Raw genomic sequence first — 27,712 nt, forward strand, 5'->3', positions numbered from 1 at the left:
CACATGCAGTTTCCTGCCTCTGGCCTTTGCACAGGTGGTGCCTCTTGCTGGGAGCAGCCTCCGCCACCTTCTCTTCCTGCATGAGTTCCACATAAACCTCCTCTAGGAAGCTTTTCCTGATGCTGAGGCTGACTCAGGCTCAGTCATTACTGCACAGTCATTACTGGGCACCTTCTGTGCATCCTGCCTGTGTCCTCAGGCCAGAACCGGGCTGGCCACCAGCAACACAGCCTGAGAGCTAAGAGGGCTGGCTGTGAGTGAGCCTCTACTCCCTGGCCGTGTGCAAGTCATGAAACCACCCTGTCTCCAAAGGGGGACATTTGTGGTGCCTTGTCCATAGATAGGGTTGCTGTGAAAATTCAAAGAGAGGAAGCGCTCTCAGCCTCCTGCCCAGCACAGAGGCTGGGCTCAGCCGGTGTCCTAGCCCTTTGGGTGCTGCTATAACAGAATAACACAGAATGGATCATTGATAAGGAAACAAAATTTCTTTGGCTAACAGGTGTGGAGGCCAGGAAGTCCAAGGTGGAGGGCTGGTGTCTAGAGAGGGCCTTCTTGCTGCATCACCCGTGGCTGAAGGCTAAGTGCAAAAGAATGGCCAGACAAGGGGGTTGAACTTGCTTTTCTAACAATCCCAGTCCCATGACAATGACATTAATCTGTTCATGAGGGCAGAGCCTTCGTGGCCTAATCTCCTCTTAAGCATCCCACCTCTTAATACAGTCACAATGGCAATTAAATTTTAACATGGGTTTTGGAGGGGTATTCAAACCATAACATTTCCCTTCCAAAGAGATGCCACAGATGGACTCCAACTGCAGGGCTCATTCTGGCCTGGGCACTGCCTTGACTCACCCATGACCTGGGTTAGTCCTGCCTCTCTGGGCCCCAGCCTCTGGGTTTGCATGGTGACCAGTGGAGCTGCATAGTCTCCAGCCCCTGCTGTTGACACCACGTTGGAGGCAGGTGGGGCTACACACAGGGGTTGGGGGATGTCCACGGATGTGGGTGTGGTTGTAATCGGGGCTACACACAGGGGTTGGGGGATGTCCACGGATGTGGGTGTGGTTGTAATCAGGGCAGGAGGAGATATGTTAATGTGGGCATGGCTAATGGTGAGGTGGGTGGGGTAGTGACTGTGGGTGTGGCTACATCTAGCGGGTAGGGATACACCCGAGTCAAGTTGGGTGTGGCTCTGTCCAGGTGGGCATGGTGTTCAGGCAGGCATGGTGTGGTGGTGATCGCTGAGGCTGTGGAGCCCCTGCCAGACTGAATGGAATCGGGCCTCACCACCCACTCTCAACATGGCTACAAAGCTGTGGAGGACCCCATCTGACCCACAGGCTATGACCTGTCCCCTGGGCCATGGGACCACCCCTCCCAGTCTGGTCCAGGACCAGTGGGGGAAGAACAAGGAATCAAGGCCAATCTGGGCACATCCCAGACCCCAAGGAGCAGGAAAGCAGAAGCAATAGGAAGCTCCCTTCTGAGACAGACAGCTACTCCCTGGAAGGATTCAGCCCTCCTGCCTCCTGCATGGGCCCTGGCCATCCTCATCCTCTCTGTCTTGCATCAGGACAGTGGCTCCCTGGGGACTCTGAGCCCTTGCTGCCTCCTACCATCCATCCTCCCGGGACGCCCAGAGAATCCCTGCTGAAACGCATGCCTGTCCTGGCCTCCCCATGCCCACGTCACACATGAAGGCCTCTGTGTGGTCAAGGCCCTTCTCAGCAGGGTCCTGCCCACCTGGCTCCTCGTCTTCCCCGCTGGGTCTCTCCCAGGCCCTTTGCTCACACAGCTGTCCTGTGTTTCCTAGGCACCCTGGGCTTGCCTCCGATCACCATCCTTCAGCACCCCACCCCACCTGCCCCAGTGCAGCCTGCCTCTCCCGCCCTGCCCAGGGCCTACCCAGGGCTTTCTGGGCAGTTCCTAGTCTGGCTATGGGAGGAGCCCTGAATTGGGAGCCGTAAGCCCTGGGCTCACTGCCTCCTTGGGTGATCCTGGCAGAGGCTGCCTCTGCAGCCCCAGCTTCTCAGCTCTTCCAGGGCTGGAGCTTAGCAGACTTCTGGGTCAGGCCGTCTCAAGCTCACTGTCTTCCATTGTCTCCCAGAACCATTCCAGGCCTGGACGGGCTTCTACACGTCCCGCAGCACACTGAAGGGGCTGGCCCGGCGAGCCAGCGCCTTGTTGTATGCCGGGGAGTCCATGTTCACGCGCTACATGTGGCCGGCCCCCCAGGGGCATCTGGACCCCGCCTGGGCCCTGCAGCAGCTCCAGCAGCTTCGCTGGGCCGTCTCCGAGGTAACACCACACTTAGCCACAGTGGCAGGATTGGAACCCCCCCCATGCTGCGCACCTCCCCTCCCTTGTCCTAGCCAATCCTCCCAGCCCTGGGGCACTAGAGGCCCCACGTTACAGAGGGGAAACTGAGGTTCCCTTTGGTTACAAGGCCGGTGCATGGTGAACCCAGGCCAAGGCTGGGACCACAGCCTGATCCATCCAGCTGGTGGCCTCATTAAGCTTTGTAGCAGTTTAGCAAGAGGGATAAAGGACAAGGTGGAGTGGCATTTGTGTCCGACAGCCCTGCCTGCTTCCAAATCTCGGCTCAGCTGTGTGACGTCAGGCACGTGATTCCCACACCCATCCGAGACCTAATTCCTTCCTGTACAATGAGAACAACGAGCTTGCTCAGGAGGACGGTGGGGCAACTGGATGTGCTGGTGTGCACAGGCTGCTCGGAGCAGTGGCTACTGAATAGCCAGTTCACCAGTGTCCGTCTCCACCCATCCCCTATCTACTGATGGGAAAACAGACCCAAGACAGCCTGTAACTTGTCCTCAGTCACCTATCCAAAAAAGGGTCGCACCAGCCATGACACTGTAACAGTTTCCCAAAAGGAAATGCTGGCAGAACATGTCATTGTGTTGTGGGAGAAATCAGGTGACTTTAGGGTCCGTCAGAGCAGGAGGTCCAGAGATGGGGGACAATGAGTTCCCACAAGGGCAGGAAAAGTTGGGCAAGCTCCTCAGCCTCTCTTGGCCTCAGTTCCCTCTTCTGTGAAATGGCGGGGACTCCCTGCTTCTCCACTGGCACCTGGCAAACCAGAATGAGAGCCAGCACCTAGTAGGTGCCTTGTAGGTGCCTCGCAGAGTCAGGTCCTGATCCTGTTCTTCCTCCCCCCGGGGGTTGCTGCAGGTCCAGCACCATGATGCCATCACTGGGACTGAGTCTCCCAAGGTGAGAGACATGTACGTGACGCACCTGGCCTCGGGGATGCTGGGCGTGCGCAAGCTGATGGCCTCCATCGTCCTAGACAAGCTCCAGCCCCAGGCACCCACGGCGGCCAGCTCGGGTGAGCCAGGACCTGCAGGGAGGCTGTGGCCCCTTTATGAAGGGAGAGCCTGAGGGCATCAGGGGAGGGGCTCGATGACCCCAGCTTCAGACTCTGAGTCCACATTGCCCGTGTCGCCCTTCCCCATGGGGAGAGCTCGGACAGGTGGCTTCAGTCCTCCCAGCCTCTGTTTGCTCATCCGTGCAATGAGGAAGGGTTGGTGATGTTACAAGAAGAGCCAGAAATAGCAGCTAACATGTTTTGAGCATTTACTAAGCTCAAAATACCCTTCGTGCAGTATTGAATTTAATGCCTCACAAAATCTGTACAAAATAGGAATGGTTACTGTCCTCATTTTACAGCCGAGGAAACAGACTCAAGTTATATGCTAGCCCAGGGCCACTTGGGTAGGAAGGAGCAGAGCAGGGATTGAACCTGAACCCGGTGCTGCCCAGCCTTGCAGAGAGTACGCCAGTGTCCTCAGGGACCTGGTCCCTTCCTGGCTCCCAGCACTCCCTCCCAAACTCCACTTGACTGAGATCACAGCAGGGCAGCTGTGGGACCAACCTCTTTGACTGAGGTTTCCCATGTGTAGAGTGACTGATCACGTGCCAGTGTGCCTGGGACTGAGGGGTTTCCAAACTGGGAAGATCCTGGACAAATGAAGACAGGTTGGCGGCCCTCTGCCCACATGAGACTTTTCTGTGCACAGGCGCCCAGGTCCCACCCACAGCCTGCACTTGGGCATCTTGCACTTCCTTCTTGTTTTTTGTTTTCTGAGATAGGGTCTCGCTCTGTCACCCAGACTGGAGTGCAGTGGTGCCAATCATGGGGTCACTGCTGCCTTAAACTCCTGGGCTTGAGCGATCCTCCCGCCTTAGCCTCCCAAGTAGCTAGGACTACAGGCATGCGCCACCACACCTGGCTCATTGTTTTATTTATTTACTTTTTTTGGAGAGACAGAGTCTCACCATGTTGCCAAGATGGTCTCTAACTCCTGGGCTCAAGTGGTCCTCCCACCTTGGTCTATCAAAATGCTGGGATCACAGGCAAGAGCCACCGCACCTGACTGCCTTGGACTTCTTAGTGTCCCAGCTCTGGCCTGCCCACTGCCCTAGCACCTAACATGCCCTTCCCCTCCTGTCTCTGTCTGTGTGTAATCCCATCCAACCTGCAGGCTCTGGAAGGCCCCCTAGCCTCAGGAACACCAGCCAGGTGGAAGAGACAGTGGCAGAATGGGAGCTCTCAGCTGGGGTCTGGCTTCGGTGCCAGGTGGGGCCTTTTGAGGAGCTGTCATTCCAATGGACACACAGGAGAGGCTTCCCCAAGCTGTGAATAGGTAGAGAAGACCAGGAAAGGTGTCCCCGGCAGAGGGAACAGCCCAGGCAGAGGGAGGGAGGCTGGAAGTATGTGCTGGGTTTAGGGATCCGGGAGTTCTCGGGCGTGGCCAAAGCTCATACACACTAGCTGGTAGGACGCAACAGAAAACAGGCCAGGTCCTCATCACAGGGCCCTCAAGTGCCAGGCTAGGCGATGGACTTGACCTTCTGGGCTCTAGAGAATTCTCTGGTGGCTCACAGTGCCCAGCACTCAAAGCTTTGGAGCCAGGCCTTAGAAGCTGGGTCACCTTGGGCAGGTGGCTGTACTTCTCTGGACCTGTTTGCTCATTAGTAAAATAGGCTGATAGAGATGTATGAGGAGCAAATAGAACCTCAGTTCTCCAGGGCAACACGGACACCTTGTGTTGCGAGCCCCTCCGCCTGCCCTGCCCTGGAAGCCAGACTGCAGAACGTAGCCCACGCTGTGTCTGTGGGAAACATCTGTTTGCCTGCCCCCTTCTCAGCTCCCCTGGGAGTTCTGGAGGGCTGCGTCTCACCTGCCTCAGTTTCCCTCATGCTGAGGGGCACCCAGCGAGCACCCCATTCCAGAAGGTGAGTCGCATGGCACAAGCAAAGCCTCTTCTCTGTGTGCAGGTGCAGGGCCTGCAGGGCATTTCACCTCGGTCTACAACCCGCTGGCCTGGACGGTCACCACCGTCGTCACCCTGACTGTTGGTTTCCCTGGAGTCCGCGTCACAGATGAGGCGGGCCACCCAGTGCCCTCACAGGTATGGACACGAAATCCTGCCGCAGGGGCCGTGGCTGCTTGCTGAATCCGCTCTGGGCCGGGCACACTGTCTCTTCTGACCCTGCAAGGGAGGCCTTATTGCCTTTGTTTTACAGAAGAGGAAACTGAGGCTCAGAGAAGCAAAGTGCGATTTTTTTTCCCAACACCACCCAATTCTCCACTTTTCTGACACCAACTGAGTGTCCTAAAATCAATTCATTCCTGAGCTGAGTAACTGGAGTAAGCACAGACCCCATAAGTTAGGGGCTCAATCTCACAAGACCCCTAATTTCAGACACCAGCCACAAATGGGGTTCCCGGACTACTACACTTGTGTCCTGCTAACTGAATTTCGGGGTTCCCGTGATACACACACACACACGTTTGATAATTCATTAGAACAACTCACAGAACCCAAGCAAGTGCCATACTTACCATAACAGTTTTGTTAGAAAGGGTACAACTAGCTGGGCTTGGTGGCTCACACCTGTAATCCCAGCACTTTGGGAGGCTGAAGTGGGTGGATCACCCAAGGTCAGGAGTGTGAGACCAGCCTGGCCAACATAGTGAAACCCTGTCTCCAACTAAAAATACAAAAATTAGCCAGGCATGGTGGCACATGGTGGTAATCCCAGCTGCTCAGGAGGCTGAGGCGGGAGAATCACTTTAACCTGGAAGGTGGAGGTTGAGTGAGCTGAGATTGCGCCACTGCACTCCAGCCTAAGCAACAAGAGTGAGACTCCATCTCAAAAAAAAAAGAAGAAGAAGAAGAAAGAAAGGGTACAACTCAGGGACAGCTGCGGGGAGCACTGGCAAGGTGGAGGCAGGGAGGGCCTAGCATCCCAGCCCTCTAACCCGGGCTCGCTTCCTCGGGAGCAGCTCCATCCTGAAGCCACCTATGGGCCTTGCCAGAAGGCATCTCAACAGCATAAGCTCAGATAAGGTTGGAAAGGGCTTGTTATGAACTTTAGAAGACACTCCTATCACTCAGGAAGTTCCAGTGGTTTTAGGAGCTCTGTGGCAAGAGCTGCAGACAAAGACCAAATCTATCTATGTTTACTGTACCACACAGAGTCCCTGAGGTCACACAGCTGGGAGGTGGCAAAATCCCAACCTCCAAACCTTCCTTGGTCAATCGAAGCTGTGGTTCGAGTGAAAGTGTGACAGCCTGCCCTTGTAGGAAGACCTCACCCAGGGACCCACAGCCGTTGAGGGCAGTTGGATCCACCCAGCGGACTGATACTGGGCTTGGGGCATCCAATGTGGCCAAAGTCGAGGGCCATCTGTGTCATCATCCCTGTCATCCCCTCATGTACTCGGAGGCCTGCTGAGACTAAGGGACTGGTCAAAGTCCCCCAGCGAGGGAGAGGTAGAGCAGGCTCCACATTCAAGCCCCACCAGCCTTGAGCTGAGCCTTCCCCTGCACCCAGGCCCGGCATTGTGCCCAGCACTAATGGGGTCACACTACGGGAGATAAGGGCCTGATCTGTCTCAGCCTGCTTGGGCTGCTATGACAAACTATCATAGACTACGTGGCTTAAATGACAGACATTTATTTCTCACAGTTCTGGAGGCAGGAATTCCAAGATCAAGGTGCCAGCATGGCCCGGTTCTGGTGAGGGCCTCTTCCTGGTTGCCATCTTCCTGTGTGTCCTCACATGGCAAAAGAGGCTGAGGGAGCTCTCTGAGGTCTTTTGTACGAGGGCACTAATCCCATTCTTGAGGGCCACACCCTCCTGACCTAATTACCTCCCCAAGGCCCCACCTCCTAAGTGACAACTTGGAATCCGGACGTCAGCCATTTGAGGGGACACAGACATTCAGTCTGTGGCATCACTCATGCTGAGTGGGAGTCAGGAGGTGGCATTAACCGCTCAACTGTTGTGCCCTGCTTACACTTTTTAAAACAATTTTTAGTGTCAATTTTCCTTTTTTTTTTTTTTTTTGAGGCAAAATTTCACTTTGTCATGCGGGCTGGAGTGCAGTGGTGCAGTCACAGCTCACTGCAGCCTCGACCTCCCAGGCTGGCCACAGGTGTACACCACCACACATGGCTCATTTTTTTGTTTGTTTTTTGGTAGCGGCAGGGTCTCACTATGTTGCCCAGGCTGGTCTCAAAACTCCTGGCCTCAAGCAATCCTCCCACCTCGGCCTCCCAAAGAGCTGGAATTACAGGCGTGAGCCACCACACCAAGCCTGTTCACACACCTGTTCGCTGGGCCCCCTTGTATGGGCTGATCCCTAGAAAGGCCTCACATGTGGGAAGCTTTCGCTCACTCCCCTGCCTTTGGGAATATTTGTGATCTAATATGAATTTCCACCCCGGCATGTGGGAAAGCCTTCAGGAATCTTAAAGGGGTGCTTTAATGGAGGCGCCGACGTTAGGGATGGGGCCGGACTGTCTCTCTCCACACCACCCAGACACCCCACGTGGGCCAGGCCAACTCCGGTTCCAGAGGGCGCCAGACACGCCGCCCAGCTGAGCGTTCTCAGGGAGGTGGGGGAGGGGCTGCCATCACTCATTCACTCAGCAAAGCTCCCGAATGCCCATCCTGGGCCCGGCCCTGGGCTGGGCGTTGAGCCCCTGGACCTGTGCGAGGCCAGGCCCTATCTCAGGACACAGACGTGGATGGTGACGGGGTGGAGTGGTGGCTCAGGAGCCAGGGGAGGGGCCCTCGGCTGGAACTGAGACCGAGGAGGAGTTTGTCCAGCACGGAGAGGCGAGGGGAGGGTATAGGTCTGAGCAGACCCCCACACACACCCCTTCCCCACTCAGATGCAGCATCTGTTAAGAGTAGATTCCTTCAATATACATTTCCAGAGCTCCTACTCTCTGTCAGCCCCTGTTCTGGGCGCTGGGGATGGTGTACTAACCAAACAGACACAAATCCCACTGCCTGGGGCATCTGTTCCAGTGGGGGAGACAGGTGATAAGTCAAATCAGAGAAATACGGAACATGATAGACCATGACCGCCGTGAGGGCGACAGGCACTAGAGCAGGGCTCGGGACACATTTTCACTAGGTGGGCCAGGCCGCATCAGTGCGGGATCAGGCAGACAGGGGACAGGTGTCTGCTGTATTTGGGATAAAGGCTGGGTTGGGGGATGTGTACACCATTATTAAGCTTGCTAATAGGGCCCCCCAAAAGGCCTCCCCACTGGGGCACAGGAACTGAGGGGGTACAGTACCCTCCTCCAGCCTCCCTCCCCAAATCAGACACCTCAGAGGCGAGCAGAGGCCAGGAGAGTTAACCTGGAAAAGTCCCTCCACGTGGGGATGAAAAGATCGGGGTATGGCCCCTCCCAGGAGAAGGTAGTCCAGGTGGAGGGCACAGCGTGGCACAGGCTCAGAGGCAGGAAAGGGCAGGAGAGTCAGGAAGGAAGGGTTGGTGATGCTAGAGCCCCAGGGGCCAGAGGAGAGAGCAAGGACGCCGCAGGGAGGAGGCTGGGTCCCAGAGGAGGCTTCCTTCCCTGATTGCAGTGGACAAAGGTCTGGAAAAGCTCACTCTGGTTGCTGCAGTGGATGGGTTGGTGGGCACAGGAGTGGATATGGGGACAGCAGTGCATATGCTGGGCAGTTACCTAGGGAGGGGCCACAGCAGCTGTGACCAGGCAGAGGCCAGAGGGAAGGGAGATGAGAGGCCTCACAAAAGCAGTGGGGAACCTTGGTGGTGGGTGGGAGTGGCTGGAGGGTGGAGGATGGGGATGCCTGGGGGATGGGGAAGGGGAGTGACTGAGGGATGGGATGACTAGGGGGTAGGGGTGGAGAAAGCTGGACAGAGAGGAGCAGAAGGTGCAGGGTAGCTGCTGGAAGGGCCATCGTTGGATGGGGATGCTGTGGGGAGCAGGTGTGGGTGGGATGGGGTAGCTGGTGAGGTCAGCTGTGGACATCCAGGTGGAGGCATCAAGCACGAAGCTGTATTCGTGGATCTCAGATCCAGAAGGGGTCAGTGGATTCGGGTTTGGTTTTGGGAGTCATCACTTTGGTTGATGAAGGATGATTAAAGGAGCTGGGGGTGTTCAGGAGCTCCCAGTTCAGGAGCTGAGAGTAAGAGAAGTTTTGGGGACCCAAGAACCAGCTATCTTCAGGTCGCTGAAGGGTTCTCCCAGGACTGCTGTGGTTTGTGGGGGTGCAAGAAGAGAAGGCCAGAACCGGGGCCAGGGAGGAGAACTCGGCAGGGTCCGAGAGATGGAAAGACACTGCTGCCTCAGCAGGTAGTGAGCACCCCATTCCAGAAGGTGTGTAAGCTGACAGTTACAAGTCTCATCCCGCTGGCCTCGCAGATCCAGAACTCAACAGAGACCCCTTCTGCCTATGACCTGCTTATCCTGACCACAATCCCAGGCCTCAGTTATCGGCACTACAGCATCAGACCCACTGCAGGGGCCCAAGAGGGCACCCAGGAACCAGCTGCCACTGTGGCCAGCATGCTTCAATTTGGCCGCAGGCGGAGGAGACGCACCAGCCCTGCGGGCAGGCGCTTGGTGCCTGTGGCAAACGACTGCTACATTGTGCTGCTCGACCAGGATACCAACCTGATGCACAGCATCTGGGAGAGGTAAGGTGCAGCCATTGCTGTCTCTGAGGCACAGGCATGCCAGGACCCTGCCTATGTCAGGTCCCTACCTGGATTCTCCATTTGCTCACTTGCCTGGGGGAAGGACAGATGGTGGTGAAACCCCTTCCTGCTATTGTGATCTTTAATTCTAGAAGCGTGAGCCTGGGCCAGTGCAGGAAAGGCTTTCGTATACTTTTTCATTCCAGGGCTGTTGATCCATAGAAAAAAAGGAGCACTGAGGGACTCACTCTGAGAAAGAAAAGAAATATTGTTATCCACTTTTTTTTTAATTTAGAGAAACATAAAATCTCTATTCAGTAAATAGTGATACTGTCTTTAAAGCAAGAAGGGACTTTCAAAATCATCTAGTCCCACCCACCCACCTGTCTACTTACCCATCTATTCACCCACCCACTTATCTACCCACCCAGTTATCCATCCATCCATCCATCTACCCATTTATCCATCCACCCACCCACTTACCCATCCATCCATCCATCTACCTACCCACCCATTCATCATCCATCCATCTACCCACCCACCTATGTACCTACCCGTTCATCTCTCCATCTACTCAGCCAACCTCCCATTCATTCATTCATTCATTCATTCATTCAGCAGCTATTTGTGGACATCAGAGTGGGCAGCTGACCTCCCAAGAAAGACCTCGTGGCCGGTTTGTCCTTCCTAGGCCACGTCCGGTGCAGTCTTCATCAGGCCCAGCTGCCTCTACCAGAACACCCACCTTGTCTCCTGACGTGACCTCCCAACCGAGAGGAGTACATGGCAGAAAGTGAGGGGACAGGAAGGGGCAGAGGGGAGATGGAAGAAGAGGAGGGAGAGAAGGAGAGAGAGGGGCGTTTGTACCGAGGTGGGTGTCGGGGGATCCCAGCTCGAGGTCACTGTCACAGCTCCCTGCCCACAGAGCTCCAGGACTTCTCTGGGAATGGGGCCCCAGTCAGGTCTGTCCTCATCTTCCCCTAGTGGATCCTGAGGGAGAGCGGGGCAGGTGCAGGGGTGATAGCAGCCAGCATGGGTGGCTGGCAAGGGGGCAGTTGGGCAGAGGAGCTGCAGAAATGGGGGAGGCCCCAGCACGGTCCGAGCCTGCCAGGTTAGGCCGGGAGAGGCAGAATGTGCCCTGCCCCTTCCTCACTCAGGCCCCACGCCCCCTCTGTAAATGCCCCTTAGGGCAGCCCCTGGACCCCACATGCCTCAGCCAGGGTCCCACCTGGCATTTCCAGCACTGGAGCTCAGGCCGTCCTGTCCTATTTGTGGCCCTGTCTGTCTCTCTTGCTTCTGAACTCCAATGAGGATGAAGGAGTTCTTATTAGGCTCCCCAAACCCCGCCAGGGGTAAGCCTTGCAAGACCAATGCCTGTCGCCTGAGGAAAAAGGAGGAGCTGTTGGTATTCAGAGTAGGGGCCATCTAGAGACGACGCCTGGGGCCAGGCCTCAGGCCTTGAGGGCATAGGGGAGGTCGTTCCACAGGGAAAAGACCCTCTGTGTCGAGGCCTGGGGTGAGAAGCCAAAGGTGCAGGCACCAACCGCAGGGCAGTTTGGGTTGCGGGGAGCGCTTTTGTTCCTTATGTAACCGCTTGACTGAGATGCACTTCACATACCACACAGCTCATCCATTTAGAGTGGGCAATTCAGTGGGTTTTGGTGCATTCACAGAGTTGTTCAGCCATCACCACAATCAATTTTAGAACGTTTTCATTACTCCAGAAAGAAACCTCATGCTGTTGAGCAATCACTCCCCATCTTCCCCTCCTCGACAGGCCCTGGCAATCCTGGTCTATTTCTGTCTATATGGATTTGCCTGTTCATAACATATGTGGTCCTTTTGCAACTCACTTCTTTCACTTCACATATTTTCTTTTTTTTTCACTTTTTGATTGATTGATTGACTGATTGATTGATTGAGACAGTCTCACTCTATAATCTAGGCTGGATTGCAGTGGCACAATCATGGCTCACTGCAGCCTCAACCTCCTCCGGGGCTCAAGTGATCCTCCCACCTCAGCTAATTTTTGTGTTTTTTGTAGAGATGGGGTTTCACTATGTTGCCCAGGCTGGTCTCAAACTCCTGAGCTCAAGTGATCCGCCTGCCTCAGCTTCCCAAAGTGGGATTACATGTGCATACCACCACACCCAGCTAATTTTTGTGTTTTTTGTAGAGATGGGGTTTCACTATGTTGCCCAGGCTGGTCTCAAACTCCTGAGCTCAAGTGATCCACCTGCCTCAGCTTCCCAAAGTGCTGGGATGACAGGCAGGAGCCACCATGCCCAGCCCACTAAGCATGTTTTCAAGGTTCATCAGTATCGTAGCACGTATCAGTACTTCGTTCCTTTTCATGGCTGAATACTATTCCATCGCATGTATGTACCACATTTTGTTTATCCATTCTTTAGTTGATGGACATTTGGGTTGTTTCCACATTTTAGCTACTATCAATAATGCTGCTCTGAACATTCATGCACAAGTTTTTGCGTGGACATACATTTTCGTTTCTCCTGGGTACATAGCTAGGAGTAGAATTGCTTGGTCATAAGCTAAGTCTATGTTTAACTCTTTGAGGAACTGCCAGACCGTTTTCCAAAGCGGCTGCACCATTTTCTGTTCCTCCCAGCAGCGGATGAAGGTTCCAATTTCTTCACATCCTCGCCCACACTCGTTATTTTCTGTCTTTTCAATTATAGCCATTCTCGTGGGCGAGAAGTGGCATCTTCTGATGGTTTTGATTTGCATTTCCCTGCTAACTAATGGTGTTGAGCATCTCTTCGTGTACTTACTGGTCACTAGCATATCTTCTGTGGTGAGATGTGTCTTTATATCCTTTGCCTATTTTTAAATCGGCTTGTCTTTTGTTATTGAGTTGTAAGAGTTCTTTATATATTCTAGCTACAAGTCCCTTGTCAGATTTAGGATTTGCAAATCCCTCCTTCCATTCCATGGCTTGTCTTTTTACTCTTTTGATGGCCCCTGGGGGAGCTTTTTAAAAGGACGGTGTGGGGAAGGGGTCCAGAGCCAGAGACCTCAATTTTTTTCTTTCTCTTCTTCCACCAGCACTCAGTAGCACCCTCCTCAGCCTGCCTCGCTTTCCTTCCCCACCCTCACCACGATCCCACAGAGAAGTGGAGGCCATCCACCTCACTGTCCACCCACAGCCAGGCCAGACTCAGATACAAATACATCACTTGTGTGCTTGCTTAGGCCAAAGATTGCATTTTACAATTAAAACACTGGACCCCCTCCTGCTCTTCTCCCATCCTCTGTCCTAACACAAACATCCTGATAGAAGGGAGGGAGTTGGGGCTGAATTTGAGTTCTGGCTTGCACACTTCCTAGATGTGCGATCTTGGGTGCATGATGTCACAACTTCCAGCCTCGGATGCCTCGGGAGTGGGATGGGTGAATAGTCCCTGCCCGTGGGGGTTGGGAGAATTTAACCAGGTGAAGTCAGTGAAGGCTCTGGCCCGTGACATAGGGTCGGTACACATTGGTGTCCTGCTGGACAGCTCGGGGTCAGTGTGACAAAAGCCCATTTCTGCACTGGTTTCACTTGCAGACCACAGCCTGGGTGAGCCAGTTCCACCTCTTGGGGGGTGCCCTCTGCTGACAGCTTACGGTTCCTATCTGCAGGCTCTGTCCCTCTCCTCTTTTGTGACCTGTTCTGGGACAGGATGGAGTCTAAGGCCACACGGGTTGTGGATGGGGTCTCAGGGCTTCTAGATGAGCCGAGTCGCGTGGTCTCGTGAGTGCTACGCAGGCTGCTCAGATGGCATCTGGAGAGAGAGGCTTGCCAGCCGGTGTCTGTGAAACTTTGTGCAGGATGAGAATGACATCTTCTCTCTCCTGCCTCTGCAGACAGAGCAACCGAACGGTGCGCGTGACCCAGGAGTTCCTGGAGTACCACGTCAACGGGGATGTGAAACAGGGCCCCATTTCCGATAACTACCTGTTCACACCGGGCAAGGCCGCGGTGCCTGCGTGGGAAGCTGTGGGAATGGAGATCATGGCAGGACAGCTTGTGACTGAGATCCGGCAATACTTCTACAGGTGCTTCCCCCCGGGGTGACCCCACAGCCCGGCACACAGTCAGCGCACACGTGCAGGCAGCTCAGTGAATGAGGGTCTGCCTTTGCTCTGAACCCCAGCTCCTGGGCCATGTTTGACATGTGGTTTGATGAAGAAATGAATTGTTCTGGCATCTACATGCTGGTTGCATTTGCGTGCGCTACGTCACATTGGTCGGGAGCTAAGTTCAGAGCTGGGAGAGAGACCCACAGACCCTAGGGCCCACAGAGCACCTGTTCTTCCATGATCAGAGCAGATGTAAGGCAGGCCCGGCATGGCAGCCCTGCGGCGTCGGAGAACCAGACTGCTCCCAGCTGCTCCGGGTCCTGGGCGGTGCTATTGTCCACATGACCCAAGAAGGCTCCCTGCCTTTCAGCCCTACCCTGCTCTGCCCACCCTGCCCACATGAAGGAAGGGAAGCAAAAAGGAAGCATCTAGAAGGTTCCTGGAGCTTTACTTACTGAGGCTCCCTTCTCCTCTAGGAACATGACAGCACAGAATTACACATATGCAATCCGCTCCCGGCTTACCCATATGCCGCAGGGCCATGACGGGGAGCTGCTTTGCCACCGGATAGAGCAGGAGTACCGAGCTGGCCCCCTGGAGCTGAACCGCGAGGCTGTCCTGAGGACCAGCACCAGCCTAAACAACCAGCAGGTCATCTACTCAGACAACAACGGCTACCAGATGCAGCGGAGGCCCTACCTTTCCTATGTGAACAACAGCATTGCCCGGGTATGCCCTGCGATGCCCACAAGGCACACTCCCGATGGCGCCTTTCCTGGACCCATTAAGCATCAACTTGTAGCAGTGGAGGCCAGTAGAGGCCAGTAGAGACCTCCAGTGAGAATGTCTTTTTCCTTTTTTTTTTTTTTTTGAGACGGAGTCACGCTCTGTCGCCCAGGCTGGAGTGCAGTGGCCGGATCTCAGCTCACTGCAAGCTCCGCCTCCCGGGTTCATGCCATTCTCCGGCCTCAGCCTCCCGAGTAGCTGGGACTACAGCCGCCTGCCACCATGCCCAACTAATTTTTGTATTTTTAGTAGAGATGGGGTTTCACAATGATGGCCAGGCTGGTCTCGAACTCCTGACCTCAGATGATCTGCCCGCCTAGGCCTCCCAAAGTGCTGGGATCACAGGCGTGAGCCACTGCACCCGGCCTCCAGAGAATTCTTTTAAAGCCTGTGTGTCTGCCCGTTCAGGGCTTGAGCGTGCAGGCCGTGAGTCAGACTGGTGTCTGAGTTCTGGTGCTACCACAGACAAGAATGGTATGTGCCTTGGCTTGTGCCTCAGTTTCCTCTCCTGTAAAATGGCTGCTTCATCAAAGGGTCATTGTGAGGATCCATGAGATGATACTTGGCCAGGGCTTGCCCAGGGCCTGCACCCACGCCAGCTGGGCCGTATGCTCAGAAGCCACAGAGCTGGTGTCTGAACCCCGGTCTGTTCAGGGTCCAAAGTCAGGGTCCTGGCCCCACGCTGCTGCTGTGCCTGTTGGGAGCACTAGCTGGGATGGCCAGAAGGTGATGCCTGACCTACCTTGTCCTTTGCCCCAATCGCCCTCCTGGGGACGTTTCTCTCTGCAGAATTACTACCCCATGGTTCAGTCGGCCTTCATGGAGGATGACGAAAGCAGGCTTGCGTTGCTGTCAGAGCGGGCACATGGCATCTCCAGCCAAGAGAATGGGCAGGTGGAGGTAGGAGGCATGGTCTGTCCCGCAGCAGCCCCTCGCGGCCCCCCACAGGCATGCCCAGGTGCAAGCCGGGCCTCTCGGACAATGCCTTCCCGCAGGTCATGCTCCACCGGCGGCTGTGGAACAACTTCGACTGGGACCTGGGCTACAACCTCACGCTGAACGACACCTCAGTCGTCCACCCAGTGCTCTGGCTTCTGCTGGGGTCCTGGTCCCTCACCGCTGCTCTGCGCCAGAGGAGTGCAGTGGCCCTGCAGCACAGGCCCGTGGTGCTGTTCGGAGACCTGGCCGGTAAGGGGTGCCCTTTCAGAGTAACGTCATCACGGCCCCAGCACCAGCCAGGCCAGGGCGGGTCTTGGGAGGGGCCTGTGCCCTCATGAATCTGGGCCGCTTTTGGGCAGAAGGGACCTCAGGGACCTCTAGTCCAAGCCCCTGATTTAACAGATGGGCAAACTGAGGGCAAACAGTGGCTCACTTAAGGTCATACAACTAGTAGCTACAGAGCTGGGACTCACCCATTTCACCATATGCCTCTTCCCTGTGTCTTCTCCATTTTCTTCTCTGATGTATCTTTTCCTTTCTTAACATGACATTATGCCACCATGTCACTTTAGGTCTGGAGGCTTAGCATTTAAAAGACTGGTTTGTTGGCCTGGCATGGTGGTGCATGCCTGTAATCCCAGCTACGCGGGAGACTGAGGCGGGAGAATCACTTGAACCCAGGAGGCAAAGGTTACAGGGAGCTGAGATTGCACCGTTCCACCTCAGCCTGGGTGACGGAGCAAGACTCTGTCTCAAAAATAAAAATAAAAGACAATTTTGGTCTGAATCTAGGTGTGCTGTCACCAGGTGGGGGTATTCCTAATCTATAGTCTAATCTGAAGGACTTATTCTGTACCTCCACCAAGGCTTCTGTGGATCAGATCAACGACCATGTAGTTCTGTGTCTCTATAAAGTAGCAGAACATGAGAAACATTAAACAATGATTACATTTAAAGATAGTCTTTTGGAGCTGCAAGACCTAGATACAATTTGCTGCCATTCTCACCAATCTTTAAACTCTTTTATTTTTCTGCTCACCTATGGAGGTTTTGATTAGCATGTGCTTCCCTGCTTTGGTTTTAGAGCCAGAACCTTCCCAGGACAGTAGCAAGCAGGCAGGCTGTCACCCACCCATGCAACAAGCATACACTGAGCACTTGCAGGGTGCCTGTGCCACACACCGGAGATGCAGAAGAGCAGCCCCTGACCCAGGAGAGTTTTCCTGGGCTGTTGGACAGGGGAGGTGTATTCGTATAGAGCCAGGATTCAGGGTGGAGAGGGAGCCGTGCCATAGAGGGCCTGGTGTTTCGTGGGTGTGGAGGAGTGTGAGACCACAGCTGGGAGGAGGTCAGGGATCAGGTCCGGGGGTGTCAATTAAGGTTCTTTGGAAGTAACAGAGCCTAAAGGGGCAGCTATTTGGGCAGAGCCTGGAGAAGCTTATGGAATCTAAGGAGGAGCTGGACACAAGGTCCAGACAGGCACGGGGCAGGGCAGCTCTGGGCATCTCAGGAGCAGAGGCTCACAGCCTTGTCTCCCAGGACTGCCATTGAGCCACCTCTGGTTCCCATGCTTCAGATTCCCAGAAGAGGAAATCCGATTGGTCTAGCAGCATCAGGTTCTTCTCCCAGACCAGTCAGTGGTTCCTTCTGGGTAGCCGGGGCTTTTCCTGCAAAAGGAGATGAGGCTGTGTCTGAGAAAGCCCCATGGCTGTCGTCAGCCCCATCCCACCTGGCCTCACTCTGATCTCTGTTGGTTGCAAGTAAGGGAAACCCAACATGAAGTAGCTGAGCCCCCAAGGAGAGTGCATGGTGAGGCCCACATAACCAAGGGAAGGGCGGGGTGGAACTGGGCCTCAGGGCCTGGAGCCCTCGTGAGGCTGTCCCTGTGCATCTCTCACCTGCACTTCTCTCTGTCTGCAGACGTTCCTTCACCTCCCACCTGGGATGTGACTCTGAACAGCTCTGGGGCTGCCCTCAAAGAACAGCTCTGCCTTCCCCACTCAAAAGGACCTAAGACTCTGGGCTTTCTAGTTCCTCAGTGCTCTAGTTCTGGGGAAAGATGGCTGATTGGTCCTGAGGAGAGTCAGGGTCCTCCCAGCTCTTAAGCTCTATGGTCTGAGCAAAGGCAGGGAAGTGGAAGCCTGGGGCGTTGGGAGCATAGACACTTCGGGCTGGAGCGGGGTAGGCTACCCACAAGGATGCATGGGAGGTGGCTGGCAGGGGCAGGGGCATGTCATGTGCAGAGCTCTGAGTGCCAGGAGGAGGAGTTGAGCCCGAAACCCTCTCCTCACTCTGTCTATCTGCCTTGCAGGGACTGCACCAGGAGGGAGCATCCCAGGACCCCAGCAGCTTAAGAGCAGCCTGTGAGACGCTGCCCCCTAATCTTCATCTGCAGATCCTGAGCATCCCTGGCTGGCGCTACAGCTCCAACCACACGGAGCACGCTCAGAGTCTCCGGAAAGGTGAGGCAGGTGCCCTGGGGTCTCAGACCCGCTCTGTCCCTCCCTGAGTCAACCAGGCTTCCGGCCTGGGCCCACCACCAGACAGGGGCTCACCTTAGAGCTATCGTGGCTCTGCAGGGTCACCTGGTTTCTTATCTGGCATATGGGGAGAGTGAGGCCCAGGGAGGAGTCAGTGATCCGTCACTTGGCAAGCTGGAGGCAAGGCGGGCCTGGCCCCCAGCCCTGTGACCCCAGCCCATTCTGAGTGGATCCGTCTCAGCCCGCCATCCGCAACTGAGACTAAGGAACTAGTTAAAGTCCCCCTGACCCTCAGGGGTGCCTGCCAGTCCTGCTTCCTCCTGGAGCCCCCAAACACCCAAATTTCCACTCATCCTCTGAGCTTAGGCAGCCTAACTGTTGGGAGCTTCCACTCACTCATTCAACAGCACATCTCGTGCCAGGCTCCGGGGAATGAGCAGTGACCAAGGTGGGCAAGGTCCCGGCTCTCTGAGTGCTTGGTCTAGAGGGGAAGCAGTCAAGTCACAAGGCAGTAATGACAAGGACAAGAGGAATCCCCCTGCACAGCATGACCGGGGGGGGGTGCTCCCCGAGGGAGCAACACCTGCTGGGAACCGACTTGTCCTGTTGCCAGAGCCTCAGCTGCACCTTCTCTGCCCACTCTACAGTGTGAGCAGCTGAAAGGCAGGGTCGGACTATGCCTCGGCCATCCTCAAGCCCCCAAGGCCTGGCACACCTGCAGAATTAAGAATAGGAGGAAAAGGGTGGGGCGCAGTGGCTCACACCTGGAATCCCAGCACTTAGGGAATCCGAGGCAAGCGGATTGCTTGAGCCAAGGAGTTCAAGACCAGCCTGGGCAGCATAGGAAGACCCTGTCTCTATAAAAATAAAAATAGAAAAGTTCACTGGGCGTGGTGGCGTGTGCCTGAGCCTGCTTTCCCAGGCACCTGCAGCCCCCTTGTGAAATGGGATCCCCCACCATTCTGCTGTGCAGGACACAGGAGGTCTTCCCTGGCTTTGGAGCTGGAACCCCTCACCACCACACCAGGAGATATGGAAGCACTTTCACAAACCTCTTGGCTTTTGTGATCTTGGGCAGCCATTTCCCTGTGCCATTCTGAAAACCAGCTACCCCACAGCCCCGTGATAGCTTCTTAAAAACGGGCCAGGCGAGGTGGCTCACATCTGTAATGCCAGCACTTTGGAAGGCCGAGGTAGCAGGATCACTTCAGGCCAGGAGTTCGAGACCAGCCTGGGCAACATAGCTAGACTCTGTCTCTACACAAAAATTAAAAAATGAGTCGGGTGTGGGGATGCATGCCTGTGGTCCCAGCTACTCAGGAGGCTGAGGTGAGAGGATCACTTGAGGCCAGGAGTTCAAGGCTGCAGTGAGCTGTTATCATGCTACTGCACTCCAGCCTGGGCAACAGAGCGAGACCCTGTCTCTTAAAAAAAATGGTTTTTTTCTTTGACACAGAGTCTCACTCTGTTGCCCATGCTGGAGTGCAGTGGTGCGATCTTGGCTCACTGCAACCTCCACCACCCAGGTTCAAGCAATTCTCCTACCTCAGCCTCCCTGGTAGCTGGGATTACAGGTGCTCACCAGCATGCCCAGCTAATTTTTGTAATTTTGTATTTTTAATAGAGACAGGTTTCACTGTGTTGGCCAGGCTGGTCTCGAACTCCTGACAGCAGGCCTTCTTGGCCTCCCAAAGTGCTGGGATTACAAGTGTGAGCCACCACACCCTGCCAAATTTTTTTTTTTTTTTAATACTGATGCCTCAGTTCTAATCCGAGACAGATTGATTCAGTCAGCTTTGAGGCATAGCTGCAGAGCTGAGGTTCTACCAGCCAGGGTTTAGGAAGCACCTGTGTTAACCAGGTCCTCTCTCCAGGACCTTGAACTGAGTGCTTTCCTCTGAGCCTCAGTCTTCCCATCTGTAAAACAGGAGCAATAGCAATGAGCCTTTCTGAGTGGGAAGGTCAGAGATGGGACAGGAGATCACATACATCTCATGGCAAATGACAGCATTATATCAATCAGGGTGGCTGGTGTATGCTGCAGTAACGAAGAGCCCCAAATGCCACAGTCTTAACAGTATACATTCCTTTCTCCCCCATGCTGTGCATCCAGTGGGGTTAGCAGGAAGGTTTTTCTTGCTGTGGCCGCCAAGCCCCCCGCTGATGGAGTTTGTATTGCAGCATGTGCTTCCTCACTCACCAAGGCAGGAAAAAGCTTCTGCCAGGAAGTACTGTGTCACTTCAGCTCACCTTGCATTGGCCACAGAGGCCACGCAGCCTCCCCCGACTTCAAAGGGAGACAGGGTATGAGAGACTGGAGTATTTGAGGACATGCCCCATCATGCCCACAATAGTGGACGAGGATGGAAACATTGCAGCTGGTGTCATGGTGGGCAGCCTTACAGTCAGCTAGACCTGGGTGGGAATCCTCCCTCTGCCACACCCCAGCTGTGTGCCTCAGGCAGGTGACTGCCCCTCTCTGAGCCTTCGTTTCCTTGTCAAGTGGGGGCCATGTCAGCTGTCTCACAGGGAGCGTATTAGTCTGTTCTCATGCTGCTCATAAAGACATGCCCAAGACTGGGTAATTTATGAAGAAAGGAGGTTTAATGGACTCACAGTTCCACGTGGCTGGGGAGGCCTCACAATCATGGCAGAAGGCAAATGAGGAGCAAAGGCATGTCTTACATGGTGGCAGGCAAGAGAGTGTGTGCAGGGGAACTGCCCTTTACAAAACCATCAGATCTCGTGAGACTTGCTATCACAAGAACAGCACAGGAAAGATCCGCCCCCATGATTCAATTACCTCCCACCAGGTCCCTCCCATGACACGTGGAAATTATGTGAGCTACAATACAAGATGAGATTTGGGTGGGGACACAGCCAAGCCATATGGAGGAGGTTAAGGATAGTAAGGATAGGAAATGGAGCTGAGTGTGTAAAGCAGCGGGTAATGACCAGGGACATTGGGGTTGGTTGATGAGGGTCTTCACTGCCACCTTTCTTCTGTCCCCAAAGGCCATCGAGGGGAAGCCCAGGCTGACCTCCGCCGTGTCCTGCTGCGGCTCCACCACCTGTATGAAGTGGGTGAGGACCCAGTCCTGTCTCAGCCAGTGACAGTGAATCTGGAGGTGAACTTCCCCACCCCCATCCAGACCATGAGCCAGGAAAGCAAACCCTAGATGTGGCCCCAAGAAACTGCCTTGGCAAAGAGATCCACGAGGGCGTCCTTCCAAATGGACACCGGTATGGGCCCCGCCCCGCCCTTCTTTGTGGTCTTCTGGGTTTGTCAGGTATTTCAACTGGCCTGTTTTTTGAGGGTTTTTTTGTGTGAGAGAGACAGGATCTCACTCTATTGCCCAGTCTGGAGTACAGTGGCACAATCTCAGCTCACTGCAACCTCTGCCTCCCTGGCTCAAGTGATCCTCCCACCTCAACCTCCCAAGTAGCCGGGACCACAGAGGCGCATCACCACGCTGGCTAATTTTTATTTTATTTATTTATTTATTTATTTATTTATTGGAGACGGAGTTTCACTCTTGTCCCCCAGGCTAGAGTGCAATGGCACGCTCTCGGCTCACCACAACCTCCATCTCCCAGGTTCAAGCGATTCTCCTGCCTCAGCCTCCCAAGTAACTGGGATTACAGGCATGCGCCACCACACCCGGCTAATTATTTTGTACTTTTAGTAGAGACAGGGTTTCTCCATGTTGGTCAGGCTGGTCGCGAATTCCTGACCTCAGGTGATCCACCCATTTCGGCCTCGCAAAGTGCTGGGATTACAGGCGTGAGCCACCACGCCCAGCCTATTTCTTTATTTTTAGTAGAGACAGGGTCTTGCTGTGTTGCCCAGGCTGTCTCGAACTCCTGGCCTCAAGCAATCTGCCTGTCTCGGCCTCCTGAAGTGCTGGGATTACAGGCGTGAGTGGCCTGCATTTTATTTATTTTTTATTTATTCTGTAGTAAAACTTTTAAAACACAGACATCATCTGTGTAATCCGAAAAACAAAACAGATTCTCCATAGAGTCGCTTTGAGAGGTGGCTTAGAGTCAGACATTCCAGGGTCCACAGGCCGCTCTACAGGTAAGTCTCAGGCACCCCATGCCTCTGGGCCTCAGTTTCCCCCCATGTAAAATGGGGAGAGGTGAGAGTTCTTTGCCCAGAAGGTTGTTGACAGGCCCTGGCACTAAGGGGCCTCCTGGAGTGTCAGGGCCCCCGGGCCTCGGCCCCTTCCAGGTTCCTCTCTTGGCTGATGTTGCTCTCTTGGCCCCACCATCAGGCGAGGCTTCCGCCACCTGGCCTGCCCACGTGCCCTCCCAAGAAGGCGCCACCTAAGTCACCTCATTTCTTCCCCAGTTTGCATTCTTGCTATTTCATTTCCTGCTCGTGGAGAATTTCTGTGAATTTCTGTCAATCTCTGTGTTTCTGCCTTGGGCCTCCTTTGACATCTGAGTCTTCGGGGGAATCCAGAGAAGCCCCAGGACCTTTTCGCCATGATGTCTTCCTAGACCCCCCAAGTCTTCTTTCATGATCCTCGCCTCAGAGGAGCAGGTGTCCCTTTCCTCACAGTCCCTGGCCTGCCTGAGAGCAGGTCCGGGCCATGGCGGGTACCGACGCCCAGCACACGGCCAGCCTGCCCTGGGGAGCCAGGAGGCCGGCGTGGGACCTGGAAGTTGGTCATCTATGCTCCCCTGTTTCACAGATGGAAGTACCAAGGCCCTGAGAGGAGGAGACGGTTGGGATGGACCATGCCTCCCTTCCCGATGTGGACGGTGGCGGGGTGGAAAGACCATTGAGTTAGGAATGCAGTTAGTTTGGCTGCAGGTCACAAAACACTTAACAGATGTGCTTGGAACAGAGGACAGAGTGTTTTCTCACCCAAAGAGCATGTCCGGGTGGACCCCCAGCACTATCACTGTGGGCCTGGTCGCTGGCGTCTTCCTGCCATCGCCGGCACACTGGCTGTTTGTCTTTTGCCATCTGCTTGTTTGCGGTCACAGGATGGCACAGACCTTCCTCATGAGCAAATTTCAAGGCAGGGTGGGGCTGGGCGGTAGTGGCCAGAAAGGCTTTGCCCTAGAGTGGCTCTCTCTCTCTCTCTCTCTCTCTCTCTCTGTCTGTCTCCATCAGCACACAGAAGCTTCTCCAAGAACCACCCCCACCCCTCCTGCTCCACAGACTTTTCCAGACCCCTGAGGGCCTCCAGCCTCCCCTAGCTGTAAGGGAGGCTGGGACAAGGCCTATTGGGAAAGGGGGTTGGAGTAACTCTGACTGGCTTCCTCCCTGGACTGGAAATGGGGCCACCTGAGCAATGTGAGGAGAGGAGGACTCTGCATGGGGCGAGCAGCTCAAAATGCCACACCTCCCGGGCTGCTCCTCTGGCTCGGCCACCTGGTGAAGCACGCACCTCTGCTTCAGTGTCCTCATCTGTAAAGTACACGGCCAGTGCTGTCCTCGCAGATGTGCTGTGAGGAGCAGATGAGGGAGCTGTGTCAGGCACTAGGGCAGGGGCTGGTGCCCTGAGGACACCGAGTTCCTGGCGTATCCACCCTGCTGCTGTCTTGGTTCTCTGCTCAGATCCAGGGCTTCGTGCAGCTCACCGTCCCTCTGCTCGTCTCCCTGCAGGCTGTGCTGCAGGCGCTGGGGTCCGTGGTGGCAGTGGAGGAGCGCTCGCTCACAGGGACCTGGGATGTGGGCATGCTGCACCGCTGGAGCTGGAGGACGGGGCCTGGCCGCCACAGAGGTTTGGGGACCCCCGCTTCAGCTCCCTACCCAGGACTTCCGGCTAGGCTCAGGAGCTAGTCAGACCCTGTGCACATCCAACCATCTGCCTGTCCCGGCCTGTGCGACCTCGAGAGGCTGCTTTCCCGCTCTGCACCTGCAGCCCTCCCAAATCTACCACAGTCGGTTAAGGCTTTGGGTTAGTCTCTGCCTGCCAGGGCTCCACACAGGCGTGTGTGTGCACTTATACATGTGCACACGCAGACCACACACCCTGCTTGTGCCCTGGGTGAGAGAGCCAGGCGCCCAGGGGCTTCTGCCCACCTTGGCCCTGCTGACCTCAGCCCGTCAGCCCATCCGTGCCTCACACGGTGTATGCCACTGTGAGTTCCTGCACTACAGGCGGCTTCCAGCCTCCAGTCCCTGTCCGCACCATGCCCTCTGCCTGGGACGCACAGGTCCCATTCACTCTGGCCAGCACCTGCTCAAGCTCCCCAGGAGACCTCCCCAGAGTCCCCAATCAGGCCAAGTGCCTCCGCCACTCTCCTGGCCCCGGGAGTTTCTTCTGTCCTGTGCAGCTCCTGTTGTCTACTACACACAGCATGGTGGCGGGTGCCTGGTGCACGCTCAGTTGGTGGTGGGAGGAAGGAAGGGAGGAACGGAGGGAGGGAGGGAGGGAGGGAAGATGATGGTTGGAAAGAAGGAAGGAAGATGGATGAATGATAGATAAGTGAACGGCTGCCTCCCAAGATTGAAGCCCAACCCCAGGGCATGCCTTCAGGGGAGCCTGGTGAGGCAAGGGCAGACTCACCAGATGGTCTCAGAAAGCTTTTGGGCTTTGAGTGCAACACCTATGAGGAAGTGAGGCCACTAGGGCCAGGATCAATCTATGAATTACCCTCGGAGGCTGGGCAGCCACATGCAAGACTGTAGACAGGTGCAGTGTGGTGAGAGGGAGGCTGGGAGGAGGCATCCTGGGCCACACTGAACAGATCACCTCTGTTCCCCTAGGTGACACCACCTTTCCCTCGAGGCCACCAGGAGGCCCCATCATCACTGTCCACCCAAAGGAAATCCGGACATTCTTCGTTCACTTTCAACAGCAGTGAGCCCTGGGCAGATGCCCCGTCCCCAGGGCTACCCCCAGGAACTCCATGTAACCGAACAGACCCAGGACAGGGAAAAGCAGCGTGGAGGGACGGGAGTCAGCTGCTCATCTGCAGGCGAATGGCAGGAAATGGTCATTATTTGGGGTTTTGTCCCTAATTTTTTGAAATAAAAATTACATTACAAGATCCAGGTTCTTCCCCTCCCACACTCAAGCCAGCCCTCTCCTCTTCTGTCAAGTAAAGGATATTTGGCACGCTCATGTGTCATTCACTCACAAAAGACAAACCCAAGACATTCTGCCTAAGGCAGAGCACAAGACCCACAGCAGCGCCGAAACGCATCTGCCGTCCAGGCCCTGCCAGGCTTGCCCAGGCTGCCAGTGGTAGCTGTGGACCTACTGCCTGCCGCCTGTTTTCATAGACTCATCCCATGCTGGCAACAGGCCTGCAAGGGGCTTGGCTCTGCCACAGGGCAGGAGAGGAAGCTGTAGCACCGGGCCAGAGTTCCAGCCCCAGACGCCCACCTATGTCTCGGGGCACCGCCTGTTGAGCAGAGAAGGCACAGCAGCCATCAGAGTCCATGACGAGACGAAACCACACAGCAGGGATGTCCAATGTCAGAACTATTAATATCGATAAAAGTGTAACCTTCCCAGGTCTATGCCCAAGAGAATTGAAAGCATCCATCCACAAAAAACCTGTGCTTCTGCGTTCATAGCAGCATTACTCAAAAGTCAAATGGTAGCAACAACCCAAATGTCCATCCACAGGTCAATTAAGACATGAAATATGTTCTGTCCATACCATGGAATATTATTTGGCCATAAAAAGGAAGGACATTCTGACACATGCCACAGCCTGGGTGAATCCTGCAAACATTATGCTAAGTGAAAGAAGCTAGACACAAAAGGCAACATATTGTGTGATTCTATTTACGTGAAATGTCCAGAATAGGCAAATCTGTATATAAGAGACAAAGCACATTGGTGGTTGCCAGGGACTGAAGGAAGAGCGAAGAGGCATGACAGCTAACAGGGATGGGGTTTCTTTGGAAGATGATGAAATTGTGGAATTAGCAATGATGGTTGCACAACTTTGTGAATATACTAGAAACCACTGAATTGTTAACTTTGAAAGATAAATTTTATGGTCTGTGAATTATATCTCAATTTTGAAACTTTTTTTTTCCCCCCCAAGACAGAATCTCACTCTGTCGCCCAGGCTGGAGTGCAGTGTCATGATCCCAGCTCACTGTAACCTGCACCTCCTGGGTTCAAGCAATTCTCCAGCCTCTGCCTCCCGAGTATCTGGTACTACAGGTGCACCACTGCAGCGGCTAATTTTTATGTTTTTAGTAGAGACAGGGTTTCACCATGTTGGCCAGACTGGCCTCAAACTCCTGACCTCAGGTGATCCACCTGCCTTGGCCTCCCAAAGTGCTGGGATTACAGGCATGAGACACTGTGCCCAGCCTAAGCCGTTTTAAAGAGTGAACTATGAGATGTAGGAAATTATATGGTACTCTAGGGCTGAAGGAAAGTACCCAAAAAGGACCAGCTTGGAAGGATTCAGACCTCTTTGGACAATGTGCAGTTTGGCCACTAGACAGCAAAGACATTCTCTGGTTTGGCCAGACAGGAGCTGGGCTGGAGCTGCTGACCAAGCAATAAGCCACCCCTGTGGGGTCAGGTGAGCAGCCACCAGTGGCATGGATGTGCAGTGGGAGGCTAGGGCTCAGGGGGTGAGGCAAGAGCCCTTTAGAGCATGTGGGCTGCATGGGGCTTGGTTTCTGTGTCAAGAAGATTATGAAGGCTGGGCACAGTAGTTCATGCCTTAATCCCAGCACTTTGGGAGGCCGAAGCAGTAGTTTAAGACCAGACTGGCCAACATGGTGAAACTCCATCTCTACTAACAATACAAGTTAGCTGGGCATGGTGGCATGCACCTGTAGTCCCAGCTACTCGGGAGGCTGAGAAGGAGAATCAATCACTGAAACCTGGGAGGCAGAGGAGATCGCGCCACTGCACTCCAGGCTGGGTGACAAGAGCGAGACTCTGTCCCAAAAAAACAAAAACAAAAAGAAGACTATGGAGGCCAGGCATGGTGGTTCATGCTTGAAATCCCAACACATTGGGAGCCCTAGGCGGGAGGATCGCTTGAGCCCAGGTGTTCCAGACCAACCTGGGAAATATGGTGAGACCCCATCTCTACAAAAACTATGTTTTAGACGAGCGTGGTGGCGTGCACCTGTGGTCCCAGCTGCTCTGGGGGCTGACGTGGGAGGATCACTTGAGCCCAGGGGGTTGAGGCTTCAGTGAGCCACGATCATGTCACTAATTCCAACCAGGGTAACAGAGCAAGACCCTGTCTCAGAAAAAAATAAAGACTATGGAAATGTTATCCCCAGCGCTGCCAGGCTGTAGAAAAATCATGTGCACCGAAAGTACCATCACCCATGCTGACCATCTCCGTTCAGAACAAAAACAGCAGGAGAGCCACTTCCTCCTACAGTCCTTCCAACACCCAGCACCCTCAACTGGGAAGAGCGAGAAGAATATAGATGACGGGGAAAACCTCCCCCACAATAGACGGAGTATTGGCT

General features: G+C 54.7%; 1 protein-coding gene across 1 annotated transcript in view; it reads left to right on the top strand.

Moving 5' to 3' along the window:
- MAN2B2 (mannosidase alpha class 2B member 2) overlaps positions 1-26,252 on the top strand; it is a 45,300-nt gene extending 19,048 nt beyond the window's left edge. The window contains 13 exon segments of the mRNA XM_021938242.2: positions 2,108-2,298; positions 3,193-3,349; positions 5,302-5,435; positions 9,720-9,994; positions 13,862-14,053; positions 14,554-14,806; positions 15,653-15,763; positions 15,859-16,051; positions 18,114-18,160; positions 18,162-18,264; positions 21,298-21,410; positions 23,906-24,023; positions 25,013-26,252. Of these exon segments, the coding sequence (XP_021793934.2) occupies positions 2,108-2,298; positions 3,193-3,349; positions 5,302-5,435; positions 9,720-9,994; positions 13,862-14,053; positions 14,554-14,806; positions 15,653-15,763; positions 15,859-16,051; positions 18,114-18,160; positions 18,162-18,264; positions 21,298-21,410; positions 23,906-24,023; positions 25,013-25,110 (1,985 nt within the window). The 3' untranslated portion in view covers positions 25,111-26,252.
- The last annotated feature ends 1,460 nt before the right edge of the window (positions 26,253-27,712 follow it).

This window comes from Papio anubis, chromosome 3 (assembly GCF_008728515.1).
Source record: "Papio anubis isolate 15944 chromosome 3, Panubis1.0, whole genome shotgun sequence".
Classification (NCBI taxonomy): domain Eukaryota; kingdom Metazoa; phylum Chordata; class Mammalia; order Primates; family Cercopithecidae; genus Papio; species Papio anubis.